Consider the following 17,056-nt stretch of genomic DNA (forward strand, 5'->3'; position numbering starts at 1 on the left):
TCTTCTGTGGTCCCCCTGGCTTTCCATCAGGAGCTCGTCAAGCACACTCCCAACGCTGTGGAGAAGACCAACCTGCAGATGGCGCTGTACGCCATGAAGGTGAGAAAATTGGTTTTTGAGGCATGCATTTCAAACGTTTTGACAGAAACACTTTCTGTTTTTTTTTCTGCAGGACCTGGCGCAGTTTGTCAATGAAGTCAAGAGAGATAACGAGACCCTGCGTGAGATGGACCAGTACCAGCGATCCATCGAGAACCTGGTACCTGCTTCTAACATGTGCTTGCTGTGTTGTGTAGTCCATGGACTGTCCTCAAGGGTTGGGCATTAATTATGACGTTTATTAATTTGGGGCGGCATAGAGCGGCCGTGCCAGCAACTTGAGGGTTCCAGGTTCGATCCCCGCTTCCGCCATCCTAGTCACTGCCGTTGTGTCTCCCAGTGCCACCCACACTGGTTTGAATGTAACTTAGATATTGGGTTTCACGATGTAAAAGTGCTTTGAGTCGCTAGAGAAAAGTGCTATATAAATATAATTCACTTCCCTTTACACACACACACAAAAAAGACATCTGCACGCATTCAAGCTTTAAGGCTTCCACAAATTATCCGCCAATGATAAAAATGATTGTTGTTCGCGGCATCAAATTAGTCAAAAGGCCTCCATCACTGCCACGTTCAAACCAGGAATAATTTGGTATATTCAATTAGGCCTATTTTTTTTAACAATAATGTCAATAAAATAATAATAATTTAATTTGCATTTGTTTTATAGCACTAGTGGATACTCTTTGTTTTTCTATGCATTTTAATTATTTAATTAGTACCAGGGGTTTAAAGGTTATACGTCTAAGGGCCATTTCATTAAGTACACCTCCACAATGTTCACATTTGAGCTCAATAGTTTTCTTTATCAAATGATTAAAAAAAAAAAAAAAAAAAAAGTTTTCATTTATTTGAAAATGTGTTGCTCATTAATGAATAATTAAAAAAAATAATGCATTCATTTCATTACTATAGGAATTTAAGTTACAGTATATTCAATCAATTTATTCAACAGTGTTTATTTATATAGCCCTAAATCACAAGTGTCTCAAAGGGCTGCACAAGCCACAACGGCATCCTGGGTTCAGGTCCCACATCAGGGCAAGGAAAAACTCACAACCCAGTGGGATGTCAATGTGAATGAGTATGAGAAACCTTGCAGAGGACCGCAGATGTCTGTGGATCTAACATAATAGTGAAAGTCCAGTCCATAGTGGATCTAACAAAATAGTGGGAGAGTCCAGTCCATAGTGGATCTAACATAATAGTGTGAGAGTCCAGTCCATAGTGGATCTAACATAATAGTGTGAGAGTCCAGTCCATAGTGGATCTAACATAATAGTGTGAGAGTCCAGTCCATAGTGGATCTAACATAATAGTGAAAGTCCAGTCCATAGTGGATCTAACATAATAGTGAAAGTCCAGTCCATAGTGGATCTAACAAAATAGTGTGAGAGTCCAGTCCATAGTGGATCTAACATAATAGTGTGAGAGTCCAGTCCATAGTGGATCTAACATAATAGTGAGAGTCTAGTCCATAGTGGATCCAACATAATAGTGTGAGAGTCCAGTCCATAGTGGATCTAACATAATAGTGTGAGAGTCCAGTCCATAGTGGATCTAACATAATAGTGAGAGTCCAGTCCATAGTGGATCTAACATAATAGTGAGAGTCCAGTCCATAGTGGATCTAACAAAATAGTGGGAGAGTCCAGTCCATAGTGGATCTAACATAATAGTGTGAGAGTCCAGTCCATAGTGGATCTAGTCAATAGTGTGAGAGTCCAGTCCATAGTGGATCTAACCAAATAGTGTGGGAGTCCAGTCCATAGTGGATCTAACATAATAGTGTGGGAGTCCAGTCCATAGTGGATCTAACATAATAGTGTGAGAGTCCAGTCCATAGTGGATCTAGTCAATAGTGTGAGAGTCCAGTCCATAGTGGATCTAACCAAATAGTGTGGGAGTCCAGTCCATAGTGGATCTAACATAATTGTGTGAAAGTCCAGTCCATAGTGGATTTAACATAATAGTGAGAGTCCAGTCCATAGTGGATCTAACATAAAAGTGTGAGAGTCCAGTCCATAGTGGATCTAGTCAATAGTGTGAGAGTCCAGTCCATAGTGGATCTAACCAAATAGTGTGAGAGTCCAGTCCTTAGTGGATCTAACATAATAGTGTGAGAGTCCAGTCCATAGTGGATCTAACATAATAGTGTGAGAGTCCAGTCCATAGTGGATCTAACATAATAGTGTGAGAGTCCAGTCCATAGTGGATCTAACATAATAGTGAGAGTCCAGTCCATAGTGGATCCAACATAATAGTGAGAGTCCAGTCCATAGTGGATCTAACATAATAGTGAGAGTCCAGTCCATAGTGGATCTAACATAATAGTGTGAGAGTCCAGTCCATAGTGGATCTAACATAATAGTGTGAGAGTACAGTCCATAGTGGATCTAACATAATAGTCAGAGTCCAGTCCATAGTGGATCTAACATAATAATGTGAGAGTCCAGTCCATAGTGGATCTAACATAATAGTGAGAGAGTCCAGTCCATAGTGGATCTAACATAATAATGTGAGAGTCCAGTCCATAGTGGATCTAACATAGGGTTAGATCTAACATTGTGATAAGCCACAATGTCATCCTCGGCTCAGATCCCACATCAGGGCAAGAAAAAACTCAACCAGTCTAAGTCTATGATACACATTCGCAGACATTCAGAACCTTTTTTCAGCCAAGTTTTTAGTGCAAACATGAAATCTACTCAAAGTCTTTGTATCTTGCGCGTGGGCGGTATAGCTCGGTTGGTAGAGAGGCCGTCCCAGCAACTTAAGGCTTCCAGGTTCGATCCCCACTTCTGCAAACATACTCACTGCCGTTGTGTCCTTGGGCAATACACTTTACCCACCTGCTCCCAGTGCCACCCACACTGTCATGTCTGTTGATCATGTTTTTGTTTGGCCATGTGCTGTTTGTTTTTTGGACACTCAGTTCCTGTTTTTGCACTTCCTTGTTTGTTTTTGTTTCCATGACTACCCATTAGTTTTCACCTGTCCTTATGTCACGCACCTGTCTCACGTTTTGCACTCGCAAACCTGTCACTAATCACCACAGCATTATTTAAACCTGTCATTGCCAGGTAGTCAGCCTGGCGACTTTACCTTTACCCACGTCATGCCGATCCATAGTTTTGCTTCTTGTCATGCCACGTAAGTTTTGTTTAATAATGCCACCATTAGTGTCTTTTGTTTTTTGTCCATAGTTCTGCCTTTGTGCTAGTCTTTTGTTTTCATTAGTCAAGTTTGTTCTTCGCCATTGTGCGCGCCTTTTGTTTGCTTCTTTTTTTTGTAGTTTGTTAGTTTTATGAATAAATATGTACTTACATTCACGTCTTGCCCGCGCCAACTTTCCTTTGCCTTCTGGCACTTAAATATTGGGTTTCACTATGTAAAGCACTTTGAGTCACTAGAAAAAAGCGCTATATAAATGCAATTCACTTCACTTGTGTTAAAACCATCTAATTTTTTCCTTCAAAGAACCAGTCTCTGATCAGCTACGGCCGTCCAAGAGGAGACGGGGAAGTGCGCATTGTGTCCAACTTTGACAAGAGGAAACAGGACAGGTTTGCTCCAATCGATGATTTTACGGTTTTTGCGTTAAAAAAACAGTCTGGCGCTGATTGTCGTCGTCCTCTGGTCGCAGACACATATTTCTGTTTGACGTGGCCACCGTGGTCTGCAAGCGACGCGGCGATAACTACGAGATGAAGGACGTCCTTGACCTCAACGTCTTCAGGATCACCGACAACCCCACCTCGGACAAGGAGGGCAAGAAGGTGCGGTTGCTTTATTCCTCGTATAAAAGCCATCATGAGAAAACTAATGACTGATCTGGAAAGCTGTCCCTCAGGCCGTTTATTTGAGTTATGACTCGATGGGGTTTGCTGCGAATGGATTCTTGACCTTAGCGCTCGCCTACTATTAAAAATAGAACGTGATAAGGTGGTGTCCTGTCGTGGCCGCTCCGTATGTGTTCACTTCAATCAATCAATCAATGTTTACTTATAGAGCCCTAAGTCATCAGTGTCTCAAAGGGCTGCACAAGCCACAACGACATCCCCCGTTCAGATCCCCCATCAGGGCAAGGAAAAACTCAACCCAATGGGATGACAATGAGAAACCTTGGAGAGGACCGGGGCAATGAACGTCGTGTGGATCTAGCAAAATAGTGTGAGAGTCCAGTCCATACTGGATCTAACATAATAGTGAGGGTACAGTCCGTAGTGGATCTAACATAATAGTGGGAGTCCAGTCCATAGTGAATCTAACATAATAGTGAGAGTCCAGTCCACAGTGGATCCAACATAATAGTGGAAGTCCAGTCCATAGTGGATCTAACATAAGAGTGAGAGTCCAGTCCATAGTGGATCTAACATAATACTGGGAGTCCAGTCCATAGTGGATCTAACATAATACTGGGAGTCCAGTCCATAGTGGATCTAACATAAGAGTGAGAGTCCAGTCCATAGTGGATCTAATATAATAGTGTGAGAGTCCAGTCCATATTGGATCTAACATAATAGTGAGAGTCTAGTCCATAGTGGATCTAACATAATAGTGTGAGAGTCCAGTCCATAGTGGATCTGACATAATAGTGAGAGTCCAGTCCATAGTGGATCTAACATAATAGTGAGAGTCCAGTCTATAGTGGATCTAACATAATAGTGAGAGTCCAGTCCATAGTGGATCTAACATAATAGTGAGAGTCCAGTCCATAGTGGATCTAACATAATAGTGTGAGAGTCCAGTCCATAGTGGATCTAACATAATAGTGAGAGTCCAGTCCATAGTGGATCTAACATAATAGTGAGAGTCCAGTCCATCGTGGATCTAACATAATCGTGAGAGTCCGAGTCCGTAGTGAATATAACATAATCGTGAGAGTCCTGCTCATAGTGGATCTGACATAATAGTGAGAGTCCAGTCCATAGTGGATCTAACATAATAGTGAGAGTCCAGTCCATAGTGGATCTAACATAATAGTGTGCAAGTCCAGTCCATAGTGGATCTGACATAATAGTGAGAGTCCAGTCCATAGTGGATCTAACATAATAGTGAGAGTCCAGTCCATAGTGGATCTAACATAATAGTGAGAGTCCAGTCCATAGTGGATCTAACATAATAGTGAGAGTCCAGTCCATAGTGGATCTAACATAATAGTGTGAGAGTCCAGTCCATAGTGTATCTAACATAATAGTGAGAGTCCAGTCCATAGTGGATCTAACATAATAGTGAGAGTCCAGTCCATAGTGGATCTTACATAATAGTGTGCGAGTCCAGTCCATAGTGGATCTGACATAATAGTGAGAGTCCAGTCCATAGTGGATCTAACATAATAGTGAGAGTCCAGTCCATAGGAGATCATCCTGAGCGGAGACAAGTCAGCAGCCCAGAGACATCCCCAAATTGAAAACAACATATCCATCATAGATGTGCACACCTATCCAGATTCTCACCAATATTTCACTTTTCTCCACAACTTCATGAAATAGTTTCGTAACAAGGAAGAATGGACACATACTTCTAGAAGTGAGAGAGCGTGGTGTCGCCAGTCTCCTCCACACACGTCCAGGCTGCTAATAGCGGGTGATGAATGTGTGCAGTGGTCCAAGGCTGCTCACCACCATATACATCATTCGCCGCTAAATGAAACTTCAGAGTGTAAACGCGGCGCCGCCGTGCGATGATTTAAAACTCAGCAGAGGTGCTAAAAACACTTGTTGACTTTGCCGGGGCGACTAAAGCTGCTCTGATTATTAGATGTGACACATCGACATTGAGAACTATATGGCTGAAGAAAGCTCAGCGATTAGACAACAGGTAGGAAAAGACTGCTGAGATGCAAGCAGCACCACAACCTCCAGAGATGTTATTGCAAACCCCATTTCCATATGAGTTGGGAAATTGTGTTAGATGTAAATATAAACAGAATACAATGATTTGCAAATCCTTTTCAAGCCATATTCAGTTGAATATGCTACAAAGACAACATATTTGATGTTCAAACTCATAAACATTTTTGCAAATAATCATTAACCTTAAAAATTGATGCCAGCAACACATGACAAAGAAGTTGGGAAAGGTGGCAATAAATACTGATAAAGTTGAGGAATGCTCATCAAACACTTATTGGGAACATCCCACAGGTGTGCAGGCTAATTGGGAACAGGTGGGTGCCATGATTGGGTATAAAAACAGCTTCCCAAAAAATGCTCAGTCTTTCACAAGAAAGGATGGGGCGAGGTACACCCCTTTGTCCACAACTGCGTGAGCAAATAGTCAAACAGTTTAAGAACAACCTTTCTCAAAGTGCAATTGCAAGACATTTAGGGATTTCAACATCTACGCTCCATAATATCAAAAGGTTCCGAGAATCTGGAGAAATCACTCCACGTAAGCGGCATGGCCGGAAACCAACATTGATTGACCATGACCTTCAATCCCTCAGACAGCACTGTATCAAAAACCGACATCAATCTCTAAAGGATATCACCACATGGGCTCAGGAACACTTCAGAAAACCACTGTCACTAAATACAGTTCGTCGCTACATCTGTAAGTGCAAGTTAAAGCTCTACTATACAAAGCGAAAGCCATTTATCAACAACATCCAGAAACGCCGCCGGCTTCCCTGGGCCCGAGATCATCTAAGATGGACTGGTGCAAAGTGGAAAAGTGTTCTGTGATCTGACGAGTCCACATTTCAAATTGTTTTTTGGAAATATTCGACATCGTGTCATTCGAACCAAAGGGGAAGCGAACCATCCAGACTGTTATCGATGCAAAGTTGAAAAGCCAGCATGTGTGATGGTATGGGGGTGCATTAGTGCCCAAGGCATGGGTAACTTACACATCTGTGAAGGGACCATTAATGCTGAAAGGTACATACAGGTTTTGGAACAACATATGCTGCCATCTAAGCGCCGTCTTTTTCATGGACGCCCCTGCTTATTTTATCAAGACAATGCCAAGCCACATTCAGCACGTGTTACAACAGCGTGGCTTCGTAGTAAAAGAGTGCGGTTACTTTCCTGGCTCGCCTGCAGTCCAGACCTGTCTCCCATGGAAAATGTGTGGCGCATTATGAAGCGTAAAATACGACAGCGGAGACCCCGGACTGTTGAACGACTGAAGCTCTACATAAAACAAGAATGGGAGAGAATTCCACTTTCAAAGCTTCAACAATTAGTTTCCTCAGTTCCCAAACGTTTATTGAGTGTTGTTAAAAGAAAAGGTGATGTAACACAGTGGTGAACATGCCCTTTCCCAACTACTTTGACACGTGTTGCAGCCATGAAATTCTACGTTAATTATTATTTGCAAAAAAAAAAATAAAGTTCATGAGTTTGAACATCAAATATTTTGTCTTTGTAGTGCATTCAATTGGGTTGAAAAGGATTTTCAAATCATTGTATTCCGTTTATATTTACATCTAACACAATTTCCCAACTCATATGGAAACGGGGTTTGTATCTCAAATAAGTTTGATATTTGCTTATTTTCTGTCTGATAAGAAAATTCTTCTCACTAAGCAGATTTTACTTGTTTTAAGGGTTTTGGCCCTAAATTATCTCAGTAAGATATTACAGCTTGTTTCCGACAATTTATGACCTATATTGAGTGAAACATGCTTGAAACTAGAATATTAACCGATGCAAAGCTGTGTCATCAACACTCACAAGTTTAAAACGATTTTTTTAAAGTAATAATTTCTTACTTCAAGCATGAAAAAAAAAATCATGATGCCGAGCTTATATCATTGTGTCAAAATAATGGCACTACATTTAAGAATATTTTTCAACATATTGAGCAAGAAGGTCTCATTTATTTTACTACCAAGAAAAGTGCACTTGTTATTAGTGAGAATATACTTATTGGGTTCATTGAGGTTAGCTAATTTTACTTGTTTTGGAAAGTCTTGACAAGCCAAATTTTCTTGTTCTATTGGCAGATCTTTTTGCTTAGTTCAAATAAAATACCCCTCATTTTTCAATTTTTTTCTTTCTTCTTTTTGGACACTGACTTTTTGCTGTGTATCGTTTGGATTTGAACCATAACTTCAACACACCAGAGTGTCAACTCACCATTTTTTAAAATGTTTCCCCCTCCTTCAGTGGTGTTACAGCTTCTACGTGACTCACCAGCAGGGCCACACCGGCTTTGAATTCTTCTTAAAGACCAGAGAGCTGAAGAAGAAATGGCTGGATCAGTTTGAAGCCGTCGTGTGAGTCTATTTATGTGATTTGATTTTAATGCACTTGTGTGTGCGTGTGTGCCTCTGCGCACACACACACACTCACAACGTGTGTGTGTGTCCGCGTGCGTGTGTGTTTTGTTCGCATGTTTGTCATTGTTTGCAAGGCTGGGCTGTGTTGACTCGTCCATGCACGTTGTGTTTGATCAGGTCTTAGCCATTATCAAGCTGCTGCCAAAGTATGATAAAACACACAACACACACACATACACACACACCTTCAACAACAAACAAGTCACTCTTCCTCCTCCTATCCTATGGTGGGTACAGTTATTGCGCAGCAGCAGGGTTTCATTGCATGTGTGTTTTTTGGGGGGGGAAGTATTTTGATGTTTGCAGGCATGTGCCGGACTACTTGCAAAATTAGGACCCATTTTAAGATGAATCACTTGTGAGTTTTAATGCATGTGTGTGTTAGGGATGTCCGATAATATCGGCCGGCCGATAAATGCTTTAAAATGTAATATCGGAAATTATCGGCATCTGTCAGGTTCAAACACTGGTGACATCTATTAAACAAGACAAAAAGCAAGGAATCAAACAGAGACATAATTAAATATGGACTCAATCTGGAGGAGAGACATGGCCACTGTACTCTCCGTACAGTCCTTCACCACGCTCCGCCCAAAGATTGTACTCCTCCTTCTTTATTTGACTTTCTCCCCTCTCCTTCCCACAGCTGCTTCCTGAGGGAAACAGCGTTGCCTTCGGTTATGGTAAATGGGTTATACTTGTACAGCGCTTTTCTACCTTCAAGGTACTCAAAGTGCTTTGACACTATTTCCACATTCACCCATACAAACACACATTCACACACTGATGGCGGGAGCTGCCATGCAAGGACCTAACCACGAAGCATCAGGAGCAAGGGTGAAGTGTCTTGCTCAAGGACACAACAGACGTTGACGAGGTTGGTAGAAGGTGGGGATTGAACCAAGAAACCTCAGGTTGCTGGCACGGCCACTCTCCCAACTGCGCCACGCTGTCCCCGAACTATTCGAAGAGAGTTCGTCAAATAGTTCAAAGAGAGTCCCATAAAATAGTTTAAAGAGAGTCGTACAGAATATGTACTGTACTGTGCAATCTACTAATGAAAGTTTCAATCGAAAATCTAAATCAATCAAGCACGTTAGCCTTAACGGCTTGCGATGCTAGCGCTGGTTTTCCACAGAGCGGGCCAGCTTACTTAGTATTTCGACAGAGCAGCTGGAGTGTGACATCGTCTTACTTCTTTTAAGATGTGTTTTTAAATTATTTTGAATGATTTCTTGCTCCACGGTCAGCTCCAACATCCGACCTGAATTTGCCAACCACAACGACCACCAGTTCAAGATGCACACCTTTGACCGGATTCTTTCCTGCAGCATCTGCCATCTCCTGCTAAGGTAAAAGTCCCGTTTTGGAAGTTTTTCTACAAAACCCATCTCCATATGAGTTGGGAAATTGTGTTAGATGTAAATATAAACAGAATACAATGATTTGCAAATCCTTTTCAACCCATATTCAGTTGAATATGCTACAAAGACAACATATTTGATGTTCAAACTCATAAACTTTTTTTTTTTGCAAATAATCATTAAGTTTGGAATTTGATGTCAGCAATATGTGACAAAGAAGTTGGGAAAGGTGGCAATAGATACTGATAAAGTTAAGGAATGCTCATCAAACACTTATTTGGAACATCCCACAGGTGTGCAGGCTAATTGGGAACAGGTGGGTGCCATGATTGGCTATAAAAACAGCTTCCCAAAAAAATGCTCAGTCTTTCACAAGAAAGGATGGGGCGAGGTACACCCCTTTGTCCACAACTGCGTGAGCAAATAGTCAAACAGTTTAAGAACAACCTTTCTCAAAGTGCAATTGCAAGAAATTTAGGGATTTCAACATCTACGCTCCATAATATCATCAAAAGGTTCCGAGAATCTGGAGAAGTCACTCCACGTAAGCGGCATGGCCGGAAACCAACATTGAATGACCGTGACCTTCAATCCCTCAGACGGCACTGTATCAAAAACCCACATCAATCTCTAAAGGATATCATCACATGGGCTCAGGAACACTTCAGAAAACCACTGTCACGAAATACAGTTTGCCGCTACATCTGTAAGTGCAAGTTAAAGCTCTACTATGCAAAGCGAAAGCCATTTATCAACAACATCCAGAAACGCTGCCGGCTTCTCTGGGCCCGAGATCATCTAAGATGGACTGATGCAAAGTGGAAAAGTGTTCTGTTGTCTGACCAGTCCACATTTCAAAATGTTTTTGGAAATATTCAACATGGTGTCATCCGGACCAAAGGGGAAGCGAACCATCCAGACTGTTATCGACGCAAAGTTCAAAAGCCAGCATCTGTGATGGTATGGGGGTGCATTAGTGCCCAAGGCATGGGTAACTTACACATCTGTGAAGGCACCATTAATGCTGAAAGGTACATACAGGTTTTGGAACAACATATGCTGCCATCTAAGCGCCGTCTTTTTCATGGACGCCCCTGCTTATTTCAGCAAGACAATGCCAAGCCACATTCAGCACGGGTTACAACAGCGTGGCTTCGTAAAATAAGAGTGCGGGTACTTTCCTGGCCCGCCTGCAGTCCATACCTGTCTCCCATCTAAAATGTGTGGCGCATTATGAAGCGTAAAATACGACAGCGGAGACCCTGGACTGTTGAACGACTGAAGCTCTACATAAAACAAGAATGGGAAAAAATTCCACTTTCAAAGCTTCAAAAATTAGTTTCCTCAGTTCCCAAACGTTTATTGAGTGTTGTTAAAAGAAAAGGTGACGTAACACAGTGGTGAACATGCCCTTTCCCAACTACTTTGGCACGTGTTGCAGCCATGAAATTCTAAGTTAATTATTATCCATCCATCCCTTTTCTACCACTTATTCCCTATTGGGGTCGCAGGGAGCGCTGGCGTCTATCTCAGCTACAATCGGGGGAAAGGCGGGGTACACCCCGGACAAGTCGCCACATCATCGCAGGGCCAACACAGATAGACTGACAACATTCACACTCACAGTTTATGAGTTTGAACATCAAATATGTTGTCTTTGTAGCATATTCAACTGAATATGGGTTGAAAATGATTTGCAAATCATTGTATTCTGTTTATATTTACATCTAACACAATTTCCCAACTCTTATGGAAACGGGGTTTGTAGATGATTCTGGGATAATTCTCACGTGCAACAATGTGTTCCAGGGGGATCTTCAACCAGGGCTACCTGTGCCTAAAATGTGGACTTGCCGTCCACAAGGAGTGTTTGGGTCAGCCTGGACTCTGCAGGACGGGTGAGACAATTATATGACTTCTCTCAGAATAGACTATACTTTTATTTCCATGTTATCTCAGCTGCATTCCAGGCAGAAGGTGGGGTAGACCCCGGACAAGTCGCCCCCTCATCGCAGGGCCAACACAGATAGACAGACAACATTCAATTAGACATTACTGTGAGGTTTTGTATTAGTGTTCCTAAAACTAGATATACCGGCCCCCAGATACTTTTGTTTCTCTAAATTTGGCCCCTGAGTCAAAATAATAAATAAATAATAATATATGCAACTGACATGTAGTTGCACCAAGATGGAACACCTTTTTCCATAGGGTCAATTGTTTTTTTTTTTTCTAAATTTAAAAGAATCTATGCAATGGACGTGTAGTTGCACAATGATGGAACCCCCCCCCATGTATGGTGTCTTTTTGGTATTTTTGTTCGTGATGTGTAATGTCTTTTGTTTAAATGTACGGCAGTGAAAATAAATTCCCCCAATGGGGACCAATAAATCTAAATCAAATCAATCAGGTGATTAGATAACAGGGCCCACCTGGGCCATCTACTCACCCGTCGCTGTCTTCGAGGCCGGTCCTTGCACACCCCGTTCCGCGGCAGGCCCGCAGGCCACGCCCCCCCCTCCATAGGGTCAAATGTTTTTTTTTCTAAGCACACCCCGTTCCGCAGCAGGCCCGCAGGCCACACACCCCCAACCCCTTCTATAAAGTCAAATGTTGTTGTTTTTCTAAATTTAGAAGGATATATGCAATGGACATGTAGTTGCACAATGATGGAACACCCCCCTCCTCCCACAGTGTCAAATGTTTTATTTTCTAAATTTAAAAGGATAAATGCAACGGACATGTAGTTGCACAATTATGGAACATCCCCCCAACGTATGACGCCTTTTTGTTATTTTTGTTCGTGATGTGTAATGTCTGTTGTTTGAATGTACGGCAGTAAAAATAAATTTCCCCAACAGGGACCAAATCAAATCAATCAGGTGATTAGATAACAAGGCCCACCTGGGCCATCTACTCACCCGTCGCTGTCTTCGAGGCCGGTCCTTGCACACACCGTTCCGCGGCAGGCCCGTAGGCCACGCCCCCCCCTCCATAGGGTCAAATGTTTTTTTTTCTAAGCACACCCCGTTCCGCAGCAGGCCCACAGGCCACACACCCCCAACCCCTTCTATAAAGTCAAATGTTGTTGTTTTTCTAAATTTAGAAGGATATATGCAACGAACATGTAGTTGCACAATGATGGAACACCCCCCTCCTCCCACAGTGTCAAATGTTTTATTTTTTCTAAATTTAAAAGGATATATGCAACGGACATGTAGTTGCACAATTATGGAACATCCCCCCCAACGTATGATGCCTTTTTGTTATTTTTGTTCGTGATGTGTAATGTCTGTTGTTTGAATGTATGGCAGTAAAAAAAAAATTTCCCCAACCGGGACCAATAAATCTAAATCAAATCAATCAGGTGATTAGATAACAAGGCCCACCTGGGCCATCTACTCACCCGTCGCTGTCTTCGAGGCCGGTCCTTGCACACACCGTTCCGCGGCAGGCCCGCAGGCCACGCCCCCCCCACCCTCCATTGGGTCAAATGTTTTTTTTTCTAAGCGCACCCTGTTCCGCGGCAGGCCCGCAGGCCACGCCCCCCACGTAGGGTCAATTTTTTAATTTTTTTTTTCTAAATTTGAAAGGATATATGCAACGGACATGTAGTTGCACAAAGATGGAACACCCCCCCCCTCCATAGGGTCAAAAGTTTTTTTTTCTAATCACACCCCGTTCCGCGGCAGGCCCGCAGGCCACACCCCCACTCCATAGGGTCAAATATTTTTTTTTGTAAATCTAAAAGGATATATGCAATGGACATGTAGTTGCACAAAGATGGAAAAGGTTTTATTTAGATGTATTTCACTCAATTGGAAAATGCTGCCGGTTTAATGTGACATGATGACACTAGAGTAGAAATAGAGCAATTAATCATGTACACACACTTGCATCAACACACGCAAAGACCAGACCAACTCAAGGGTACGTTTAATGTTCATAATATTTCATTGCTATTATTTAAAAAACATCCATGTAAGCAGACAAGATCTAGGCCACAGTCTGCAGTGTGAATGTAGGCCAGAGTGTGAATCAAAGTGGGGATTCCATGGAGTCCACAGTGTGAGGTCATCCAGGTGTCACTTTTCCAGTTGACTGAATCCAAAGTCTTTTGACCTTTTAACCACGTTTTTGTTGCTGCCATAAACTGAATGTCGCCTTCTGTTTTTACAGAATCTTCCAAACTGAGGTCCAAGGTAAGAAAACCAATGGATTATTGGTAATGTTTTGTGTTTTCTGTTAGTTTTGGACTCCTTTAATTAATCAATCAATCAATCAATGTTTATTTATATAGCCCTACATCAGAAGTGTCTCAAAGGGCTGCACAAGCCACAACGACATCCTCGGTACAGAGCCCACATAAGGGCAAGGAAAAACTCACCCCCAGTGGGATGTCGATGTGAATGACTTTGAGAAACCTTGGATAGGACCGCATATGTGGGCAACACCCCCCGTCTAGGGGAGACCGAAAGCAATGGATGTCGAGTGGGTCTAACATAATAGTGTGAAGGTCCAGTCCATAGTGGATCCAACATAATATTGTGAAAGTCCAGTCCGTAGTGGATCTAACATATTAGTGAGAGTCCAGTCCATAGTGGCTCTAACATTATAGTGTGAGAGTCGAGTCCATAGTGGATCTAACATAATAGTGTGTGAGTCCAGTCCATAGTGGATCTAACATAATAGTGAGAGTCCAGTCCATAGTGGATCCAACATAAGAGTGTAAGAGTCCAGTCCATAGTGGATTTTAATAATATTGTTAAAGTCAAGCCCCTAGTGGATCTAACATAATAGTGTGAGAGTCCAGTCCATAGTGGATCTAACATAATAGTGTGTGAGTCCAGTCCATAGTGGATCGAACATAATAGTGTGAAAGTCCAGTCCATAGTGGATCTAACATAATAGTGTGAGAGTCCAGTCCATAGTGGATCTAACATAATAGTGTGAGAGTCCAGTCCATAGTGGATCTAACATAATAGTGAGAGTCCAGTCCATAATGGATCCAACATAAGAGTGTAAGAGTCCAGTCCATAGTGGATTTTAATAATATTGTTAAAGTCAAGCCCCTAGTGGATCTAACATAATAGTGTGAGAGTCCAGTCCATAGTGGATCTAACATAATAGTGTGTGAGTCCAGTCCATAGTGGATCGAACATAATAGTGTGAAAGTCCAGTCTCTAGTGGATCTAACATAATAGTGTGAGAGTCCAGTCCATAGTGGATCTAACATAATAGTGTGAGAGTCCAGTCCATAGTGGATCTAACATAATAGTGAGAGTCCAGTCCATAGTGGATCCAACATAAGAGTGTAAGAGTCCAGTACATAGTGGATCTAACATATGAGTGTGAGAGTCCAGTCCATAGTGGATTTAAAAAAATAGTGTGAGAGTCCAGTCCATTGTGGATCCAACATAATAGTGAGAGTCCAGTCCAAAGTGGATCTAACATAATATTGTGAGAGTCCAGTCCAAAGTGGATCTAACATAATATTGTGAGAGTCCAGTCCATAGTGGATCTAACATAATAGTGTGAGAGTCCAGTCCATAGTGGATCTAACATAATACTGTGAAAGTCCACTCCATAGTAGATCTAACATAATAGTGAGAGTCCAGTCCATAGTGGATCTAACATAATAGTGTGAGAGTCCAGTCCATAGTGGATCTAACATAATGTGAGAGTCCAGTCCATAGTGGATTTAACATAACAGTGAGAGTCCAGTCCATAGTGGATCTAACATAATAGTGTGAGAGTCCAGTCCATAGTGGATTTAACATAATAGTGTGAGAGTCCAGTCCATAGTGGATCTAACATAATAGTGTGAGAGTCCAGTCCATAGTGGATCTAACATAATAGCGTGAGAGTCCAGTCCATAGTGGATCGAACATAATAGTGTGAAAGTCCAGTCCATAGTGGATCTAACATAATAGTGTGAGAGTCCAGTCCATAGTGGATCTAACATAATAGTGTGAGAGTCCAGTCCATAGTGGATCTAACATAATAGTAAGAGTCCAGTCCATAGTGGATCCAACATAAGAGTGTAAGAGTCCAGTACATAGTGGATCTAACATAATGTGAGAGTCCAGTCCATAGTGGATTTAACATAACAGTGAGAGTCCAGTCCATAATGGATCCAACATAAGAGTGTAAGAGTCCAGTCCATAGTGGATTTTAATAATATTGTTAAAGTCAAGCCCCTAGTGGATCTAACATAATAGTGTGAGAGTCCAGTCCATAGTGGATCTAACATAATGTGAGAGTCCAGTCCATAGTGGATTTAACATAACAGTGAGAGTCCAGTCCATAATGGATCCAACATAAGAGTGTAAGAGTCCAGTCCATAGTGGATTTTAATAATATTGTTAAAGTCAAGCCCCTAGTGGATCTAACATAATAGTGTGAGAGTCCAGTCCATAGTGGATCTAACATAATAGTGTGTGAGTCCAGTCCATAGTGGATCGAACATAATAGTGTGAAAGTCCAGTCCATAGTGGATCTAACATAATAGTGTGAGAGTCCAGTCCATAGTGTATCTAACATAATAGTGTGTGAGTCCAGTCCATAGTGGATCGAACATAATAGTGTGAAAGTCCAGTCCATAGTGGATCTAACATAATAGTGTGAGAGTCCAGTCCATAGTGGATCTAACATAATAGTGTGAGAGTCCAGTCCATAGTGGATCTAACATAATAGTGAGAGTCCAGTCCATAGTGGATCCAACATAAGAGTGTAAGAGTCCAGTACATAGTGGATCTAACATATGAGTGTGAGAGTCCAGTCCATAGTGGATTTAAAAAAATAGTGTGAGAGTCCAGTCCATTGTGGATCCAACATAATAGTGAGAGTCCAGTCCAAAGTGGATCTAACATAATATTGTGAGAGTCCAGTCCAAAGTGGATCTAACATAATATTGTGAGAGTCCAGTCCATAGTGGATCTAACATAATAGTGTGAGAGTCCAGTCCATAGTGGATCTAACATAATACTGTGAAAGTCCACTCCATAGTAGATCTAACATAATAGTGAGAGTCCAGTCCATAGTGGATCTAACATAATAGTGTGAGAGTCCAGTCCATAGTGGATCTAACATAATGTGAGAGTCCAGTCCATAGTGGATTTAACATAACAGTGAGAGTCCAGTCCATAGTGGATCTAACATAATAGTGTGAGAGTCCAGTCCATAGTGGATTTAACATAATAGTGTGAGAGTCCAGTCCATAGTGGATCTAACATAATAGTGTGAGAGTCCAGTCCATAGTGGATCTAACATAATAGCGTGAGAGTCCAGTCCATAGTGG

The 17,056-nt window shown here is 41.8% G+C and overlaps 1 protein-coding gene across 2 annotated transcripts in view; it reads left to right on the plus strand.

Annotated features, from left to right (window-relative positions):
• Positions 1 to 17,056, plus strand: part of LOC133568762 (guanine nucleotide exchange factor VAV3-like) — a 121,873-nt gene that overhangs the window by 39,604 nt on the left and 65,213 nt on the right. For both annotated transcript variants that reach the window (XM_061920890.1, XM_061920891.1), the window contains exons 11-18: positions 31 to 99; positions 173 to 259; positions 3,583 to 3,668; positions 3,749 to 3,881; positions 8,220 to 8,329; positions 9,643 to 9,744; positions 11,566 to 11,654; positions 13,936 to 13,958. In XM_061920890.1, the coding sequence (XP_061776874.1) occupies positions 31 to 99; positions 173 to 259; positions 3,583 to 3,668; positions 3,749 to 3,881; positions 8,220 to 8,329; positions 9,643 to 9,744; positions 11,566 to 11,654; positions 13,936 to 13,958 (699 nt within the window). The remainder of the gene's footprint in view (positions 1 to 30; positions 100 to 172; positions 260 to 3,582; positions 3,669 to 3,748; positions 3,882 to 8,219; positions 8,330 to 9,642; positions 9,745 to 11,565; positions 11,655 to 13,935; positions 13,959 to 17,056) is intronic.

Source organism: Nerophis ophidion, linkage group LG14 (assembly GCF_033978795.1).
Source record: "Nerophis ophidion isolate RoL-2023_Sa linkage group LG14, RoL_Noph_v1.0, whole genome shotgun sequence".
NCBI classification, from domain to species: domain Eukaryota; kingdom Metazoa; phylum Chordata; class Actinopteri; order Syngnathiformes; family Syngnathidae; genus Nerophis; species Nerophis ophidion.